General features: G+C 46.8%; 1 protein-coding gene and 1 long non-coding RNA gene across 2 annotated transcripts; both read right to left on the bottom strand.

Moving 5' to 3' along the window:
- Positions 1–1,522: 1,522 nt before the first annotated feature.
- LYRM9 (LYR motif containing 9) lies at positions 1,523–12,436 on the bottom strand. Its single transcript, XM_036408586.2, has 4 exons — positions 12,367–12,436; positions 6,146–6,289; positions 4,160–4,252; positions 1,523–3,059 (listed from the first exon to the last, which is right to left on the bottom strand). The coding sequence occupies exons 2-4, from the start codon at positions 6,269–6,271 to the stop codon at positions 3,042–3,044; spliced, it is 237 nt and encodes a 78-aa protein (XP_036264479.1). The 5' UTR covers positions 6,272–6,289; positions 12,367–12,436; the 3' UTR covers positions 1,523–3,041.
- LOC118702559 lies at positions 1,523–15,830 on the bottom strand. The gene is made up of 3 exons (XR_004982761.1): positions 15,820–15,830; positions 10,234–10,235; positions 1,523–1,663 (listed from the first exon to the last, which is right to left on the bottom strand). It is a non-coding gene; the product is annotated as an uncharacterized LOC118702559 (long non-coding RNA).
- Between the last annotated feature and the right edge of the window lie 4,775 nt (positions 15,831–20,605).

Genomic DNA, 20,605 nt, shown 5'->3' with positions numbered 1-20,605 from the left:
TGAAGAATGACCTCTGACAGACACCTCCACAAAGATTCTTAGTCACCTAAGAACACCTGAGAACCGGGCTGAAGGGAGGATGTGCCCCTTTAACTTTGGAGCTGAATGAGTTCAGCTCTCATTTATATGGCAAAGGTTGTTTTTTTTCTCAGACTCAGAAAGCAAATCCAATTAAAAAGCCAAAATCAAAACCAGCCACCCATTGTTTTCCTCCACTCTCGCCTTAGCCTGAGTTCAGTCAACCCTTAACCTTAGTTCCACCTTAAGGATTTAAAAATACAGCACAAATAAAATCAGGCCCTCTACCAAAAGCAAGGGAAGATCACGGGTCCAGGAGACAATTCACCCAAGTTCACCCATTGGGGAAGGGGGAGGAAAATTGGCAGGCTCAATGGACCTTTGCTAGATCCTAGCACCGGGTACAGGTCTGCAGGATGGTCCTGGGTGAGATTCTTTGGAATCCTGCCAACTACGTCAAGTAATTTTAACATTAAAAAAAACTTTCAAACTTATAAGGAATTTTTGTAAGTTTATTTGAGCCTAACTGTCGACAATGGCCAGGAAGCCGAATCTCAACATATTGGGATAATGCTAGAGAATGGTGGTTTTGACCTTGTTTTATTTATTATACTCAAAGAAAAAGACTTAAATGGGTTACATGAAATCATTGGTGATAGATTAGGGAGGTGGTTACATGAAATCCATTGGTGATAGATTTAGGGAGGTGGCAGAAAGCAAAGCGGGCAAACCTAGGGATTAGATAAAAAGTTAAATGATAGACACATGCTTCTTTTACACAGGTGGGTACAGGATAGTTAACATTCAACAATTAACAAGGTAACAATGACAACAAAGGGATTTGTGGTCTCCAGTCCTGGCACTCTAACCCATTGGTTATGCCCTGAAGGGTCCAGAAAAAGGGAAGTTACAAATTACCCTGACATTCCACTGATATGTTATCATAAATGCAAGAGAACGGACTGTCTTAGTTAAGGTAAAGACTGACCTTTGTCAGGGAAGATACCAGCCTAGGACATGACTCCCCACTGTAACTGCTTTTAGTTAAAGGGTTTTTTCTTTCTTTTTCTTTTCTTTTTATTTTTTGTTGTTGTTGTTAATCCCTTCCTGAGAATATTTTTCCATTAGTTTTTTAGGAGAGTGGAAGAGAGAAAGACAGAGAAACATCAATGTGAGAGTAATACATTGAATGGTTGCCTCCTACACACACCCAACCATGTCTCAGGCTGGGGAGAAGCCTGGTATGTGTCCTTGACCAGAATCGAACCTGGAACCCTGTGGTCCACAGGCTGATGCTCTATCCGCTGAGCCAAACTGGCAAGGGCAGTTAAAGTTTTAATTTCAGACCATCCTTTGTGGTTACTTTATGTCTTTGAGTGTGTAAGACCACCATTCAGGCCTTCTCTGAGCTTGTCAGATTAGCATGTGACCCCTTTTTATCTACAACATCTAGTATGAAAGTTAGCACACAATAAGGAACAACAAGTGGCAAGAAGACACCAAGTTTTCACAGTTTGATGTATTTACTTCATTGTCTGCTGATCAGTTGAATGCACATAGATGTAGCTCAGTCACTTTAAGCCATATGATTGCCAGGACATAAACACATGCTAGCTCACCCCTCTGGCTGAGTCCTCGGGGGTACCTAGTGTGGCTTCTGGTTGTTACACTTGCTCTGGCCAGTTCCCCTGATCCTTCCCTGTTGCTCTCCTCCTTCCTTATCCCTCCTTCCTCACTCCCTCCCGTTCTCCTTCCTTCCCTCTTTCTCTGATGCTGTCCTTTCCCTCCCAAATCTGTGCTGTTTGGTAGATTCAGACAGACCTGGCTTAGCGGCTTTGTGACCCTGAAAAGAGGCTCAACCTCTCTGAGCTTCCATCTCCCACTTGCAAAGCAGGGCTCCCTAATAGTTGTAGCTCGTAACTACGGGCTGGCCATGCAGCCAGCTCCCCATGCCAGGCTCTGGGTAGGCACTTGACATGCATTAGACCTCATTATTCCTCACCACAGCTCTCAAGGTACGTACGGCCATTACCCCATTGGACAGATGGGGAAAGTGAGGCTGAAAGAGGAGAAGTAAGTTATCCAAACACAATTTGAGCAGAACTGGGATGATGATCTGGGTCTGTCTTTCTCCACCAATTTCAGGCTCATGAAAATCCACATGACTGCTTGTCGGCTTCCCTCCTCCCCTCCTTCTGAGATGGTGGCAAAGGAGGGAGGGGACAGTCAAGACAGATGACAGGTTCACAGAAGCCTAAACACGTGGGCACTACTGGAGGTGCTTGGCATTCCTTCTTGTTCCATGCAGGCTGTCTTTCACCACCAGGACCCCGGGACTCTGTAAACTCCAAAGACCAGGGCATCTGCTTCTCGGGGCGGGAAGCGCAGTGCTTGGCATACTGTTGGGCTCAGTGCAACTGTGAAGGCTCAGGGGTCTGGGGGAAGGGGACAGTGGCGACAAGCAGGGACAGGACAAGCAAACCGGCCAAGGTGCTGTGGGCTAGAGATCCGTGGAGCCCTGTGGGAGCAGAGGAGGGAGCGGGGAGGCAGCTTCCTCAGAGGGTCATCTACTGGCACCGCCATGTACCACGTCCTGTGTTAGGCTCTGTGATTTCATCTTATTCAGTTCTCACAAGAGAGGAAACCAAGCTCAAAGTCAACGCCCTTGAAAAGCCGCTGAGCTGGGATTCAAATCCAGATCTGTCAGGCGCTGACACCCATGCCCTGCCCTCCATACAGGCCGCCCTCTGAGGGGACGCCCACTCGGATCTCAAAGAATGACATCCAGGATAAATGAATCACTTTCAGAGCAAAGTGACAAAACACATTCTCCCCAAATCTCCCATCATAATCGCCTGGAAAAGCAAATGTAAAGGTCACTGGGGACACAAACGGCCTGAGAAGAGCCATTTGAGCAAATGCCAGCTGCTCCCACGCCTGCGGAGAGTCCAGAACTCCTGCTGCTGGTTCCTTCCAGGAGACCTCTCGTCTTCAGGGTCTTCAGGGCGGCTTCACTCTGAGTCTCAGTTCTGCTTTTTATACTGCAAGACAGAGAGGTCATCAGAAGGGGGTGAGGAAAGCCAATGCGAGAGGGAGGGCCGGGGAAATGCTGAGACTGTGGTCAGGAGGCCTCAGAGGCCGCCCGCAGGGACTTCTTGAAGTGCTGGGACCCAGGCGCTTGAATCTAGTTGGTGCCTGGATCCCCCTTTCTTCTTTAGTGGAAAGGGAGTTGATGGGATTGGGAGGAAGGAAAAGAAAGACACTGGGGAACCAGAGTGAAAGACAGAGGCATGTCCATCGTTCTCTTTAAGATGAGTCTTGTTTGGAGGGAGGAAAAATCTCAGGTAGAGGCGGATCCTCAAAAGCCACCTAATCCAATCACTGAGTGTAAGAAAATGAATCCTGGGCCCAGTAACTGGAGATTCTGATTTAGGCAGACAGAGAAGTAGGGCATGTTTTAGTTCTCTAGGTTTTCTAACACCGAAGTGTAAGGACCAGCAAGCCAGTCTATGTTACTGACTCTCTTTCTCCACCAAAACAGACACTTGGATGTTTCCTCAATAACCCTGCCCAGTGGGCATCCCTGCAGAGACAGAGAGCTCACTGCCCACCCCCAAGACAGCTCTCTTCTCTTCGCAACACTTTGTCAGCTTTGTCATATTGCTTCCAGTAAGACTGTTCTCTTCCTTCTTCCTGCTGCCCCATCTCTCTCTCTTTCTCTTTCTCTTTCTCTTTCTCTCTTTCTCTTTCTCTTTCTCTTTCTCTTTCTCTTTCTCTTTCTCTTTCCCTTTCTCTTTCCCTTTCTCTCTCTCTCTCCCTCTCTCTCTCTTTCTTTCCCTCCCTCCCTCCCTCCCTTCCTCCCTCCTTCCCCTTTCTCCCTCTCTCCCCCTCTGTAAAAATCAAGGGGGAAAATATCCTCAGGTGAGAATTAACAAAAAAAAGAAATTTGTCTTTAGCGATTGAGGGTGTCCCCCTGTCCCTCAAACACAACAAGCTCACAAATACAATCAGAAGGGCATCTGCCATCACCTTTTGGCTCCTAGAGGTAGGGAGCAGCGACTGTTCTCAATGTGGAGCAGCAGCGACCCCTGCTGGCCATCGAGATTACAGCTCACAGTATAGATAGGAGCCAAGCACTTACTTTGTTCATGATCCAGTCAGCATCCTCAATGGCTCTTTTAATAATCTGCTGAATTCTCTCAGGATTGTCTTCATCTGAATGAACCCGGAAACTCTGGAAGTTTAAGCATTAAAAAAAAAAAATGGCAAAAGTCACAGGACCAGCAGCTTCAGGGCACCAGTCACAGGCCAGGCACACTATGGGCCCTTTATTCTCAGCATCTCTCTTTCTCTCCATAAAAAGTTATGATTCCACAGAGAGATGAGGAAACCTGCTGCTAAGCAATTGTCTCAGCATGGGAATTCTGGTCTATTCAACTGCATAGTACATACTCTTGCCAGCAGGGCAGTTGTGAAATGGAAGACTGGTCCCTAAGTTACCACCCAAATCAAGCTGGACCCAAAGGTATCAGGTGGGGGGAAGGGTGATGGAGGGCCTATGGGGAATTCCCATCACTGTCCTCCCGGGAAGCTGCTTTCACTAGGGGTGACTCTGCATGGCTTCCCAACTGGGAAGAACAGGGCTTCTCCGGCCCATGCTGCAGAGCCAAGCAGAGAGGGAAGGGGCCGTGGGCAGGGTGGTGAGGGACACCCCACCAAGCCCAGTGCAGAGCCCAGGCTGCTGTTTGTTTCTGTCCAGATGGTCACCCTTGAGGAACACCGTGAGATTCAGGTTCATTCCGGACACTCGGGCACTGGCACCTCCTCTGCCCTGTTCCTCTCGACCCCACACCCTCCTTGTCTTTAGGAGCATCTCGAGTGCTCACCTCTGGGAAGTCCTCCTTGTCTCCCTCAGACAACAAACTGTCCCCTTCTCCATGTTTCCACAGCCCTCTGCTGCTTCCTCTATCGTTCCAGTTTCCACATCATATTTGTATTAATTTTAGTTTTTAACTTATTATTTGGAAATCATTTCTAACCTATAGAAAAGCTGCAAGAATACTACAGAAGAATTGCCTTCAGAATCACCAGGCATTACCATTTTGCCACAGTTGCTTTACTGTTCTCTCTTCGTGTGTTTGCATTAAACTTTTGGAAGCACTTAAAAGTTGCAGACAAGCCCTTAACCCCTACACACATGGGGGGGGGGGGTGTTTCCTAACAACAAGGGCATTCTCTTAATAACAACAGTAATCAAATTCAGAAAATCTTAATATTTTTTTAAAAATATATTTTATTGATTTTTTACAGAGAGGAAGGGAGAGAGATAGAGAGTCAGAAACGTCGATGAGAGAGAAACATCGACCAGCCGCCTCCTACACACCCCACACCGGGGATATGCCCGCAACCAATGTACATGCCCTTGACCGGAATCGAACCTGGGACCTTTCAGTCTGCAGACCGACGCTCTACCACTGAGCCAAACCGGTTTCGGCAGAAAATCTTAATATTGACACAGTGCTAGTTTGTCTATCTAATTCTCAGCCCAAATTCCAACTTCATGGATTTCCCCCAACAATGTCCTTTATAAGAACTGTTTCTCTGGCCCAGGATCCTGCCTGGAATCAAGCATTGCATTTAGCATTGACACCTGTTCATTCCCCTTTAAACCAGAGCAGCTCTGGTCCTTCCTCTGTGTTTCACGCCGTTGATGTGTTTGACAAGAACAGGCCAGTTGTGTGGTAGACGGCCCCTCGGTGTGGGCTTTCCTGGTGTTTTCTCATGGTTAAAGCCAGGCGTGCTTTGTCGACAGAGACATCTGTCACAGTGAGGATGTGTCCCACACTGTTTTAATTATCCATGTGGCTGTCTATTTCAAGGCCTGGCACAGAGCTGGGGGGCTGGATGGCACATCCATCCTCTGTTTCCTCAACAAAAACCAAAGAGAAGGTCTGGGCTGCCCAGCATAGATACCCAATGGCTCTTACTAAACTGCAACCTCCCGTCCCCCCATCGCCTGAGAGAGACCATCTCTGCCCCTGTTCCTGCCCCCGCCCCCTGCCCCTCGGATAGGCCCTCTATTAGAGGAACCTCCCCCACCCCCAGGCCCAGCATACCCTGCTCCCACCTGCCTGACAGCGTGTCTGTAATGCTCCTGCATGCCCTTGGTGGGCAGCTGTCGGCAACAGCGCAGCAGGTACCGGTAGAGCTGCAGGGGCGTGTGGACCAGTTCTGCCCCCGGGAGCGGGGCCATCGGCGAGGCCGTCTGTCCCTGGAAAACACAGAGCATCACGTCTAAGGCATCAGGCCAATAGCCAGCCCTGGCCCTCAGGTCCCAGCGCCCTGTGAAGGAGGCTGGATAACAGCACAGAGGCCAGGTCGCCCCAATACCGCTCCCCTCCGAACCCAGACCCTGAGCTCCGGCTGTGCATTCGGTCTTGCAGGAGTCTCAGCCCAGAGCAGGCCGCAAGGAACAAAAGTGAGATGTTCATCTACTTTCTGAACACCAGCCTCAGGTTGAAGGTAAGGAGGTGCCGCTGACAGGCAGAGTAGGAGAGACAAGGAGGAAAATTGCACATTACAATTGCTGAGAAATCGTCTAACCTCAAGCAACAGAGGGCAGGATGAAAGGTTTGAGTGTTGCTACTCAAAGGGTAGCCAGAAGCATCGACATCACCTGAGAGCTTGTTAGAAATGCAGTCTCGGGCCCCACCCCAGACCTACTAGGCAGAACCTGCATTGTAACAAGATGTCCAGGAGATTCACATGCAGTTCAAGTTTGAGAAACAAGAAGCAGCTACATAAAAAGTTGTCATGATACACGTGTTTTCACTTTACTGTGTGTTAGGAATAGGATAATAATGAGCTCCTGCCCTGGCAGGGTGGCTCACTTGGTTGGAGGGTTGTCCCATACACCAAAAGGTGGCAGGTTCAATTCCCGGTCAGGGCACATATGAAAAGCAACTGGTCAATGTTACTCTTTCTCTCTCTCTCTCTCTCTCTCTCTCTCTCTCTCTCTCTCTCTCTCTCTCTCTCTCTCTCATCAATAAACATATCCTCAGGTGAGGATTAATAAATAAATAAAATAATAATGAGCTCTTATTCTGTCCTATTTGCTTTACATGTGATTAATGCAAGAATTTTTTTAAAATCAAGCACCAAAGAAAGAAAGAAAGAAAAGAAAAGAAAAGAAAAGAAAAGAAAAGAAAAGAAAAGAAAAGAAAAGAAAAGAAAGGAAGAATCAGCACAGAGAGGTCTGATAGGATAGAGCTGGGATTTGAACCCAGACAGGCTCCAGAGCCCACCTCCTCTTTTTATTAAACCTTTAAAGCTTCATTGATATGTAATTAACATACAATCAACATACTTAAAGTGCACACTTTGATAAGTTGTGACATATGTGTGAGTATACACCTAAGACACCATCATCAAAAGCAAAAGCGTGAACATCTCCATCAGCCTCACAGGTTTCCTGGGGCCTCTCTGTAATCCCTCCCTCCTGCCCTCGCCACGCCCCCATCCCAAAGCGACCTCTGCTTTCTGTCACTACAGATTAGCTTGCATTTTCCTGAGTTTTACATAAAAGGAATCATCCGTCATGTACTCCTTTGTGTCTGCAGGACCCATATTTTTAAGCTCTGTATAATCATGTCTCTCTCCCAAGAACCTGTAACTCTAATCTGGCCTCTTACTTTCTGAAGCAGGAAACTCACAAAGAGCACAGATTCCACCACACACACCCTCACCCCCAATGACAGAGTCTAGAACACATGTGTCAAACCCAAGGCCCGCGGGCCAAATCCGTCCCGCCAGGCCTTGCAATGTGGCCCGAACCGCGCTGTCATCACTGCACTCCGCTGCGTTTCCATCACAATGACAGTTTATGACTGTTCAGTAAACCATTCGGCCCGCGATTTAGGCTGGATTTTAGATTTTGGCCCCTTCTCTGATTGAGTTCGACACCCCTAGTCTAGAACATAAGGATTTGTTAAGCTTCCATTAAGGACCTCCCAGCCCATAACAGCACCCTCCTCTATGCTCGCTGCCCTGTAGGCTCCTGCCTGGACCTCTGCCTCAGCATCTGGCCTGTGCTCCTGCCTCCGCCTGTCATGGCCCCGTCTCCTCCTCACTCAGCCACAGGACCTTCTCCCAGGCCCCCCAAACCCACAACGGGGTCACCTCGTGGCCTTTGCACATGCAGCTGCCTGAGCGTGGAGCTCCCTGCCCCTCTCCGTGTGAGGAACTCATGTTTATCCTGTCGGGCCCAGCTCAATGTCACTTCTTCTGGGAAGCCCTTCCTGACTGTCCCTCCGGCGGGGGTGGGGGACTGAGGGGCGGGCAGTACCCTGTTTATGGAGCTGGTACAGTGCTTCCCACATTGCCAGGATTCATGCGCTGCCAGGCCTGGGCAGCCTGGCCCAGGCCCCAGTGCTTCGTGCCCTGTTTACTGAACTGGACTGAATGGAATCTGTTATCTCCTCTGTCCAGATTTCCCCTCTGTGACAGAGGAGCTCACTATGCTCCAAATGAAGGAGCTAAAAGACCAAGATTAAGCGACTGGCCTTGGTTTTAAATCTATCAGAGGTCCTGAAACGGAGAAAAGAAGCTCATTAAGTGGCTGGTTTCAGAGGCTCCTTCATTCCACTTCCAGCATCTCTTCCTGGCGACAATGAAGGTCTATCTCCACAGCCCAGTTTCCCATTGGCTCTCAGTGCTCAGGGCTCTTGCTCTGACACTGGGGTCGGTAGGTGGTTGTCTGCCCCCACCACCCGTCTGGTAACAGCCCCAGATGTGCGGCTGGTGACCCCAGGAGGCCAGGTCTCGGCCCATAAGGCCTGGGTGGAGCTCCACTCCAAGTCTGACCAATCAGAGGCCTGCATCCACGTGGTAGCAGGGGTTGGGTCACAGCTGGGCACCTGAAGTAAGCTGAGTGAACCTCAACACGTCTACAGGAGTGACTAGACCTGATGATGAGAGGACGCACCCTCTCTCAGGGAAGCCATCTTGCCTCCTCTTGAAGCCAGAGGCTGAAGCCAGAGGGCAGAGCTGAGAACCTGAGTAAAACCAAGTCTGAAGAATTCATCTGAGCCCTAAAACCATTCACCGGAAGGCAGTCCCACCCCTAGACTCTGCGATCATCCAAGTCAATCAATCCCTTTTGCCAAAGCAGCTTGAGTTTGTTTTGTCACTTGCAGCCAAAAGCGTTGAAATGGATCGAAAAAATCTTCATCTGGCAGATTCTACTTCCATGATGAGCTGTGATGGTTCCAGCTCTGAGGAAGAGTGCAAACAGGGCGGGGTTCCCCAAGGTCCTCACGCCCCCAATATCAGCCTCCCAGTCTCACTAGCCACACTTCCGTCCAACACGCTGAGGGGAACCCCACACAATGGGGGCAAAGACCTTCAAGTACCACCGGAGAGGACATGCCACTGGAGCCCCCACACTGATGGGCAGAGTCCACTGGCAGGCTTCCCCGAACTATATAAAGTGCTAATCAAATATTGTAAAATGCTAGTGGTGCAACAGATGGTCACCAGCTGCAGTCCTCAAAATTAACATTTGGAAAGAGCACAACTTAGTTGCATTACTTAAAAACTCAAGCAATACTTAGAAACCAACCCAGCAAGTATGGGCGGGAGGCTATTTTCAGCTCAATTATAATTCTTAGTCCTTCTCAGTAATAACTGGCAGAGAAGGCATGTGTGGGTCCACTCAGAAGAGTGAAACTAAAAATGTCTCAATTTAATCTGAAGTGTGGGTTTGCTGTGCCTGAAGGGGCAATGGACCTCGCGACCTCGTTGCTAAAACTGCAGTCAAACCCCGTGGCCACGGGAATGCTCACTTGGCACATCCTACTCCCTGGACTTGACCCCTCCACCTGGGCTCCCTGCCTCTGTGAAAACATCACCATCTTCCTAGGCAACCAAACCAAAGCCATCCCAGAGCCAGACTCCTCCTTCTCCCTCCACTCCTATGTCACCAGTCTCTAAATCCTACCAAATTCTACACCTAAATGCCCCTCAGGTCTGTCCCCTCCTATTTCCATTGTAAGAACCTTGGTGAAGGCTCGTATCTTAGCTCACAGGGACAACTCCAAGAGTTTCCTGTCTTCCAAGCTCTTCTTCACTCAACAGTCAGTGAATCTTTCCACATGCAACCCTCAGCATTTTACGTTCCTGCCTAAAACCCCTACCAGCCTCCTTAACCCCCATCACTCCTGACAACGTTCCCCAAAGTGTGGACAAACATAAAATTATTTTAAGCAGTATATGGACCGATGTCTTTTTATTGTAATGGTTTTATGTTTACTTTCATATGTGATGAGAAAAATCCCACAATTTCATAAATATTATGGCAAAGTGAGCCTGGGAGAGCTTTGTGGAGTTCCTTGATTCAGTTAGCTCTGCATACATCCAGGGGAAGAAGATGTATCTTTTTTTCTTTTAAATCAAACAAAAGATCAGGTGAAGTTTATTTAGCTCTTTCCCAGCTCGGAACTGAGTTCTGGTTAGTCATCCCGTACGTAGCCTTTCATGGATTAGAAAGTTATAAAAACACCTCAGGGAGTGTGGCTTGCCTTCCAGTAGGCTCTCAGTAAAAGGTGTTAACTGAATGAACAGAAAAACAGTCCAAAGCAGGCAGTCTTTCAAAACCAGAATATCAAAGCTGGAAGCCACCTTCTCCCATCCAGTATGAGAGAAATCTCTCACACATCCTTGGCAGCCCGAGCTGTCAGAAAGTCCTTTTGGTGCTGGGCTAAAATCTGCTCCGAAAAGTTCCACATATTAGTCTGACCTCTGCCCTTTGGGGCTAAAGTCTCTGGTGACCGACCCCCCAAGTCCAGGCTTTCGTTATTCAAAGTCAATTGCCCCAGCCATTCAGTAGTTTCTTTTCCAAGATAACCATCCTGCTGTAATCTCCCAGTGCTTCTCCAACTGGGACACACACACACACCCTCATTATTGATTCCACCCTCAAAACCACAGATTGCTTGTGTTCTGACCGGCTCTGTGGACACCGGTACCTGCTACAACATGGGTGAACCTTGAAAACATTACTCAGATGGCAATGTCACCTTTCTATTTGGGAGTTCAAGGAATGCAGCTTAGCATTCTCTGTTTTAGCTTACGTGGCCCTGGCATTCAGCTAGAAGGTTACCTTCATTTCCATGAACTATTCTTTTTTGCTTTCCGTGAACTATTCTTAAGTCTCCTTCCCTATCTTTACTAGCTCAGTCCAGAGTCACTGGGGTGTGCCACAGTCTCTGGGGTGCCTGATCCTGTCTGTTATCCAATTCAACTCAATTCAGCACAACAATAGCACAATCACATACCCAATACAAAGAGAGAGAGGGATGAAAGCCAGCAAGCTGTGTCAGTCACCCAGACACGGCCATTCAGAGCAGCTAATACGTGTGTGTGGCTCTGGACTCAGCCCTGGGACCAAAGATGAAAGGCCTGACATTTGCCGATGGATAAACAAAATGTGGTTTCTTCATACAATGGATTATTTTATAATTAAAAAGAAAATGAACTAATACATGCTACAGCATGGGTGAACCTTGAAACCATTATTCTAAGTGAAAGAAGCTAACACCAAATACTGGATGATTACATTTGTGCAAAATGTGCAGAATAGGCAACGCTACAGAGACACACAGTAGCTCCGTGCTTGCTAGGGCTGGCGGGAAGGGGCGGTTGGGGTGATGAGAGCTAAAAGAGGAGTTGCTTTGGGAGTGATGAAAATGTCCTAAAATCGACTCTGGTGATGGCCGATGTTCCAATCTGTGAATGCACTAGAGGACGGTTCAATCGTGCAGTTTAAATGGGTGAGTTGTATGCAATGTCAAAGCAAACAAAAGATTTCGTCTTAAGGGCTAAGGGGTCTCAGCCACAGGGCGGTTAATCAAAATGCGAAGGTCACTTCAGGTGAGCTCGCTCCCCGGGGCGCTCCAGGCAGGGGGGGCTGCGGAGGGGCCACATCCACGGGCAAACGGAGGCGCGCCAGACAATGAACATTTCCCCAGTGGGCCCGCGGCCAGGCTTCAGGGAGGCCTCTGGAGGCCCCGGGGCTCCCTGCAGGGGGACCCCTCGCCCCTCTCCGAGTCCTGGGCCTTCCCCGCGGCTCCGAGTCCCGCCCGCGAGGCCTGCTGCGGGCGCCCGGCCCTCTGGAGGCACCACGATGGGCAGGGAGGGGATCGGGGAGGCGCGAGTCACTGCAAGGTCTTCCCAGGCCACACAAAGCCGAGGGCACCCGAGGCCTCACATCCCCAGCCCGCCCTCCACCCCAGCGGCTCCGGCCCGACGCGCCCGCCCGGCCCCCTCCCTCCGCCCTCGCCGCGCGCTCACCCGCCTCCACTGGGAAACGTCTACCCCGGCCCGGGCGGACGCGGGCCACGACTGCGCCTGCGCCTCCGGATCTGAGCGGCCCCGCCCCCGCCTGGCCACCGCGTGCCGAGCGCCCTCTGTCGGCCGCGCGCGGAACTTGGGGTCTGTTTGTAAGGGAAACCCAACCTGCCCTGTCTCCTGGGTGCCCCTTCCCCAATCCGCCCCACTCAGTTGAAAAAGAAAGCCGTTCCATTAGCATCTTTTTTTTTTCTTTTTAATAAATTTTATTGATTTTTCCACAGAGAGGAAGGGAGGGGGACAGATAGCTAGAAGCATCGATGAGAGGGAAGCATCGGTCAGCTGCCTCCTGCACACCTCCTACTGAGGATGTGCCCGCAACCAAGGTACATGCCCTTGACCGGAATCGAACCTGGGACCTTTCCGTCTGCAGGCCGACGCTCTATCCACTGAGCCAAACCGGTTTCAGCCACTAGCGTCCTTTTTACGTCAAACATCCACACCTCCTTCTGGCTGCTGCCACCTCGGCTAGAAGCCCTGAAGGCAGACTTTCCCCCATGTTCCTGAACATGGGTTGATGCTAAAACACACCAGGGGCGTTCAAGGTCTGTGAAAAGGCTTCCTTAGAGAACTTTCCCAAACCACGCGGGCTGATGACAGGAATTATATTTGGATAGGAAATTGCGTTTTGAGTCATTCCATCAAATTACAGTCCCCTAACACCTGTCAAAGGAATAAATATGACAGTAATAGGCATGCTTCCTTGCAGACCCATCTATAATTATAATTGAGGAAAAGAATACAGAATTTAAGCTCAGAGCTGCTGCCAGTATCATTCTTTGAAAATGAAGTAATGCTGTTTTATTAAATAGGCTCTCCCTGCTCTCTACGGTTTAAAGCTAAAGTGCTTCTCTGAATTGATTTAAATACAAGTTTTATATCCTGAAAGAAAGAAAAAAGAAAAAAAAAAGATGAGTCTTTATCTTCAGACAAACCCCCTGTTCAATGAATGCTGCTGCTGATCTTCTCTCGGCTGATGTCTAAAAGGGAGTTGGGTTGTTGGTGGATAATATTGCTTCTGTTCACGTCTCTCTTCTCTGGGGCTTTTTAAACCCATTTGTAATGAAAAGGCTGATTTCCTCACACCGACAGACTCCATGTGTAGCTGATTTCACAGGACAACTTTTTTTTTCTTCTCTTTCTTTTTTCTTTTTTTCAAGGAAACATTGCTCCCTGGTGGCACCTGGGAATCTATTTTTCTCCTTTCAGGATAAAGAGAAGCTGGAAGGGGGAGGGGAGAGATATTTCTCAACAGTGGTGGTTTTCAGGTTTCTCTCTCTTTTGTTGTCCCCTAACTCCCTGTAGGGTTTTCTCTCCCTTTTTTGTTTTACCTCTTCACCTGACACACTCACCTCCCTCCAAACCAGGTGGGGGTTCCAGCCCTGATAATTGCCTCAATCATCCCATTTATTTTGAATAGATAGACTTGAACCAAATATATCTGAAAGACATGATTGAACCTTCTTAAAGAAGCCCTCTTACTTATATATGCATATTCAGGGGCATATCATTAGCGCAGATTCAATCAATAAATCATTAAGCTTTTAAAGCCCTTACTAGGAGCAATCTGCAGTATCACCATCATTTCCTGTTTTCAGCATTAGGATCACTTAATATTTTGAAGGGAAAAAATTTCACAGTTTGTCTTTGGCTCCATCTCCCTTCTGCTCCTTGATGGCTATGTTCCTGCATCAGAAACATTGTTCCAAGACAGCCATCATCAACCTTTTTCATTTCCTGGCACACAAACTAGTTGCTAAAATTCTGCGGCACACCGACAATGCGTTATATTTTTTGCTAGCCTGACAAAAAATTAGTTATAATTTTTATTGAACGCATAGGGAGACATTGGTTTGCAAAAGCACACAAGCTTCAATTGTACAGCTCAACAAAACTTCTGCACACTGCATTGTGCACCCATTGCCCTAACAAAGTCTCTTTCCATGCCCACTGTCACCCCCTTTGCCCACCTCCACCTCCCACCTGGCTATCACCACACTGTTGTCTGTGACCAAAATCAGCTGAACAGAATAGCAACAGAGGCATGGATACATGGAACAGACAGAGCTGTCAAAGGGGAGGAACACTGGGGGACTGAATGGAAGAAGGGGAAGGGATTAATTAAAAAAATATATATATAGGATATATATATATAGGTATATGCCCTAACTAGTTTGGCTCAGTAGATAGAGCGTCAGCCTGCGGACTCAAGGGTCCCAGGTTCGATTCTGGTCAAGGGAATGTACCTTGGTTTCAGGCTCATCCCTGATAGGGGTGTACAGGAGGCAGCTGATTGATGTTTCTCTCTCACCAGTGTTTCTTCTAACTCTCTATCTCTCTCCCTTCCTCTCTGTAAAAAAATCAATAAAATATATATTTTTTTAAATAGGTATAACTTTGAATTAATCATACCTAATGGCAATTATTGTGCTGGGTGTTGTCAATTTTTAATTTGACAGTGTAAGGGAAAAGAGGTCAGTGCCCCTGACTAAATAGGTATTACATGTTTTAAAAAGTCCTGGGGCACACTGGTTGAAAATCCGCTGTCCTAATACCCAGATCTCATAAAATATTCAAGATGCAAGCTGTTCCCTTAACCTCAAAAAGATTCCACTTTCAGAATCTATTTGTGCCTCTCTGTCTAAACACACAAGGTTTTACCTTTCTCAGAAATTCCTCGTAAACATCTAAACACCAAGAAAAAAAATAATAACCCAAAGTAAGATTGGCTTGAACAAAAATTTCCAATTTTTTCCAAGTCATAAGGAAAACTAGAGGTTTTTATTTTTTAAAAATATATATATTTTATTGAATTTTTACAGAGAGGAAGGGAGAGAGATAGAGAGTTAGAAACATGGATTAATTATCTACTAGGGATGTGCCCGCAACCAAGGTACATGCCTTTGACCGGAATCGAACCTGGGACCTTTCAGTCCGCAGGCTGAGGCTCTATCCACTGAGCCAAACCAGTTTCGGCAAACCTAGAGATTTTGAATAATCTGATTATAATACTTTGAACTTGGTATCAACCTTCCATTCTCCTGCTTCAGTAAAACTAAAGAATTCTTACCAGCCCACACATTCACTAAAATGACACCAGGCCCATGATGGAATGAAAACCCAACCATTCTTACTAGTTATTTCCCTCTACACTGAAATTTTAGCAGAAAAACACCCTCATGTCAGACAATCCAGGATATTTTCCAAAAAATGGAATTGGAAGACGTTTTACCTGAGATATTTGTCACCAGGTTGGCTGACCAGAGGATATGTTCTCATGGGGGAGTTTATCAACTTTTATAAAAAAGCACATCACCACATTCTCCTGATTTCTGACATCATGCCATTTAACCCGACATATGCAGGTTTGTAACCAACATTTGTAGGAAACAATACAAGTCCCAGTGCTTCTTCCAGTTTAAACCTGTGTTTAGAGTTCAAAGAGGAGTGATACATTTGCATCCTCTGATTTAATCAGGTTATTGTCTCAAAGGTTGACCATGTAAATAATTCAAATTAATTCACCGCTGTACAATAGGTTTAATAAGCATAATAAACACTTTAAAGAAAACACACAGGACCCTCAGCCTGCCCTTGCTCTCACTCCCATTATCTCAGATTTCCCTGGGAATGGAATGAGTGGTACCACGTTGTTCTCTTCTATTCAAGATATGCAAAGTTGCTATTTACCAGTTTGCAATTTGCATGTCTCAAATCCTGCCAGAACACAGGGTGAGGGGCTCGGGGTGTTTGGTGAAAGTGCCAAAAGGGGACACCAGAGTGGAAATGGAAAACCCAATGGACAGATCTACACCCCATGGGGCCTGCAAAGCATAACCCTCTCCCACTACTGAAGACTCATTTTTAAGAAAATGAAAATACTGGGTTTACAAGGTTGTGTGAAATCCTAGGTATCTAGTTTCTTGTTTCTTGAGTTGCTGGTTAAAGGAGGGGATGAGCAAGGATTTCAAGATTTTTATACAAAGGAATACAAAAGGGAAGAGGGTACAATTGTGACTATTTACAACATATTCTTTTTCTTTTTAATACATTTTTGTTGATTTCAGAGAGGAAAGGAGGAGAGAGAGAGAGAAACATCAATGATGAGAGAGAATCATTGATTGGCTGCTTCCTGCACACCCCCAACTAGAGATGGAGCCAGCAACCCAATCTGGGCATGTGCCCTCGAACCGGGCCTTTTACCCCGCAGGCCAAGGATCTAACCACTGAGCTAAACCAAGTAGGGCTACAACATATTCTTGGAGAGTAATTTATGGCCTGGGTTTTAGACTCCCTAGACCTCTTTCTTATATTGCTTTCTGCAGCTCCATAAATCTAAACATGCTGACTGATAAATATCATATTATATTTCTTGGTGTGTTCTGTAGTACTGTATTTACACTGACCACACATGAGATCACATTGGTGATCAGCTGTGTGAATGTGAGTCTCCAGTTTTCATCTCTTGAAAATATGCTCAATGTCTCATGATTTCAGATTATGAATAACATGCACACATACACACACAATTTTTTGTATAAATCACCTTTGAAACTGAATTTTTCCCATGAAAAGTATAAATGAGTGCAGGATGGTGACATTAACAAAAGAGTGAATGTGCTTGGCAACATTTTTATTTGCTGCATTTCGATAGCATTATTTCACTAAAGATCCACTTTAAAAATCACCTTGTTCATAAAGTGTAATTGTTTCCTCTGATTACATCTGCAGTCTTAAAGCCAAAGATTAAGAATTAATGTCACAGTTAATAGAAATGGAGACTGAACGAAATAATGAACTTTATTAAATGAGACTATTTGGAGGAAGAGAGAGACAGAGAGGTACAGAGGGAAAGGAAGTGGGGAGGGGAGGAAAGACAGAAGGGGAGTGGAGAGTGAGAAAAAGTAGAAGGAAGTTAGCCTTTTGGTGCTCCCCAGAGAAAGGCCTGATAAAGTTAAAGGAAGCAGCCCAGAACAAAAGGGCATCATTTCTTAAGGAAAACCATTATTCATTTTGGCCAGAAAATGAAGTGTCTGGTCAATCAAGTATGTAGTTAGTAGTCATGCATTGCTAGTAGTACCTTTACATATAAGTAGTACCTTTACATATAAGTAGTGTGTGTGTGTGTGTGTGTGTGTGTATATGTATATATGTATATATATGTATATATATATATATATATACTTTTATGTAAATGTAATATATATATATTAGAGGCCTGATGCACAAAATTCGTGCAAGGGGCTCAGCCTTGCAGCCTGGCTTCCTCCAAAAGGTCAGATTGTCGGATGGTTGTCTGGAAGGTGGTCCAGACAGTTGTTATGCTGTTTGATCTAATTAGCATATTAGCTCTTTATTATATATATATAGTCTTCCACTAGAGCCTCATGAGACGGATCAGCCTTGTATTTCATCAAGCATTCGCCGAGACTCCTCCAAGTGCAAAGCTCCATGCAAAGCCCTGAGCTGTAGCAGAGGCCCCTGAGCTCCCTTTCTCCCACGCCCACTCTCCTGCCCTTCTCCACTGATGCTGTCGCTGTCCTTCTTGAGCCCCCTCCTGGCTTCTCAGTGTTCGCTGACTAGATACCCTCAGCCCCTTATCACATCCTACAAGGCCCTGCGGGGTCTGGTCTCAGGCTTCACTCCATGACCCGGTCTCCTGCTGCAGCCAGTGTCCTTTCAGACCCTCCGAGGCCCCACGTTCCTTCCACCTGCCTGTCCTCTTGATTCCACTCTCAGATCTCTTCCTCAACATCCCTGATGCCCCGATGCCCACTCAACCATGGGGCAGATAGCTCCTCCTCCCAAATGGTAGCCTGTCTCTTTCTCCATCATCTATTTGGTAGGTGATGCTAAAAATACCCAGGAAGGGAATAGAGACAGGGAAAGGAAGGCGGCCCATAAAGAGAAGCTTTCCTATTCTGTCACCACCACCATGGGCAACTGAGCCTCATCCCGAGGGAAACCAATGCAGAACACATGCCTGCTATCCCACCCTAGGGTCATGAGAGCTGGGGTATTTACTGGTTGAGAGATGCTCTCTGGATGTGAGCCCCCTGGCACTGCTCCTGGCCTTCCATACTCTCGGGTAGAGATGCAGATGCTGGCAGTTGTAAATCTGCCAGATTTACACAGCAGGAGGCGGATCTATTAGTTACATATACATGTACATTTACATATAATACATACGTGTGTGTGTGTGTGTGTGTGTGTTGTCTTCCACTAGAGCCCCCAGAGAGCAGGGACTGAGTAGCCGTGTCTCTCCCAGTGCCTGTGCCTCACTTCCTCTGGTCCACCATTAAAATCACTCTCCCCGTTCACCTTGTGAATTACATAATTATGTAGCCACTATGCTGAACGCCTGAAAAGAATATATAATAATATTGAATGTCAACTAGAATTGAAAATTTTTAAAATTAATAATTAATTTTAAAAGTCACTCCCCCCTTACCAATACCCTCAACTCTCTCACCCTGTCTCACACACTCTGAGTGAATCTGCCATCCTCCCGCTCCAACCTGCTCCCAAGCAGATTAATGTTGAGGCAGTGACACAACACAGCTGATGGGTTTTACCTTAAATGTATTATTCAAGCTCAAAGGCATTCCGGATGCTGCCTGGGAAGACAGTGACTGTTTCTTTTAGAACTCCCATGACTCACCTCCACCCTCACTCTGAGCTGTGACCTCATTAAATGAGACACCCCAGTCAAGACCTTTCTCCTCTTCTCACCCCTTCTCCTCCTTCCTTCCTGTTCCACTGAGGAAAGTCTCCTAACACCTTTGAAAAACCAAAGCCTCTGCAGGGTGTCTGGCTTCCACCCCCTCTGCCTTCCTAAATCTTCGCTGCTGTCATTAGCCCCTCACTTTGCTTCCTTCATCTCTTCTCCTGGTCATTCTAAGCAACATATCAAATAGGTGTTGAGGCTACTCAAAGTGTAACTCATAGACCAATAGCAGCGGCCTTGCTTGGGAGCATGTTAGAAATGCAGAATCTCCCACCCTCACCCCCACCCCAGACCTGCAGGCTCCAAATCTACATTAAACAAGATACCCACGTGATTTCCGGGCACAATCTAGTTTGAGAATGCACGTTGTCTCTGCTCTATTGCTCCACTCTCCCCTACAGCCGCACTTTTATTCATTCAGCAAATGTTTATAGAACACCTACCAGGTACCAAGCAGTCTTTTAGGTTCTGGGGATAGATGGGGGGAAAAACAACAACAAATATGATCATTGTTGTGTGTGTGTGTGTGTGTGTGTGTGTGTGTGTGGCAGAGAACCATGAAGAAAGATGGCATGATCAGGTCATAAATAAGTGCTTTGCAGAGAAATCAGATACAGTCATGTGATAGTCACCGGGTGGCTACTTTAGGTCACACCAAAAAGGTGACATTTACACTGAGACCTAAATGACAGGAAGTCATCATCGGAGTTGTCTACACAGGCTGCCTCACTTTCTCACTCATCCACCCATTCACCTTCCCAGGATGCAGTTGGTTCCCATCTTAACAGCACTGAACCTGCTCGAACAAGTTTTCCAATGGCTTCCCCATTGCCAAAAGCAACTGTTCTGTCTCTGTCCTTAGCTTCCTCTACTCAGCACCCTTGGGTCATCTGACCACACCCTTCTTCTTGAACGTTGTTAAATTAATTTAATCACCTAATGAACCTTTTCCTTGCCTTGTATTGTTCAATGTCAGCTCTTACTAGGAAAAAAAAAAAAAATTAAAGACATTTCTGGGTAAGGGAAGAAATGGCAGAAAGATGAAGGGGGAGGTGACCAGAGAGATTAGTTTTCTTCAAGCATACACATGTAATTCCAACTCAGAAAAAAAAAATTATTTTATGATCATTAAAAATCCTTTGTTAGGTCAGGTGTGGCTGGAAATGAGGTAGATAATGCTTTGATCACCAGCTCACAAAGGAAAAAGCTGACTCATCATTCCTTCCAGACCTGCCTCCCTGAGTCCCATCTTAGCTCTCAGGGATTCTGGGTGCGAAGGAGAGTGGGCAGGGACTGTGAGGCTTCCCACGGGACCATCAGTCCTAAAGGAAAGTTAACATAGTGAGGGAAATAGGGGTGGGAAGGAGGAAAATCATTTGCTGGAAACTACAGAACCTCACCTAGAAGATGGATGGAAGTTGTTACTAGCCTGCTGACATATAGAAGACTAAATTC

This window comes from Pipistrellus kuhlii, unplaced genomic scaffold (genome assembly GCF_014108245.1).
Source record: "Pipistrellus kuhlii isolate mPipKuh1 unplaced genomic scaffold, mPipKuh1.p scaffold_m20_p_39, whole genome shotgun sequence".
Lineage (NCBI taxonomy): Eukaryota > Metazoa > Chordata > Mammalia > Chiroptera > Vespertilionidae > Pipistrellus > Pipistrellus kuhlii.
Note: the sequence above shows the minus strand (reverse complement) of the source record. Positions and strands in the feature narration are given on the sequence as shown.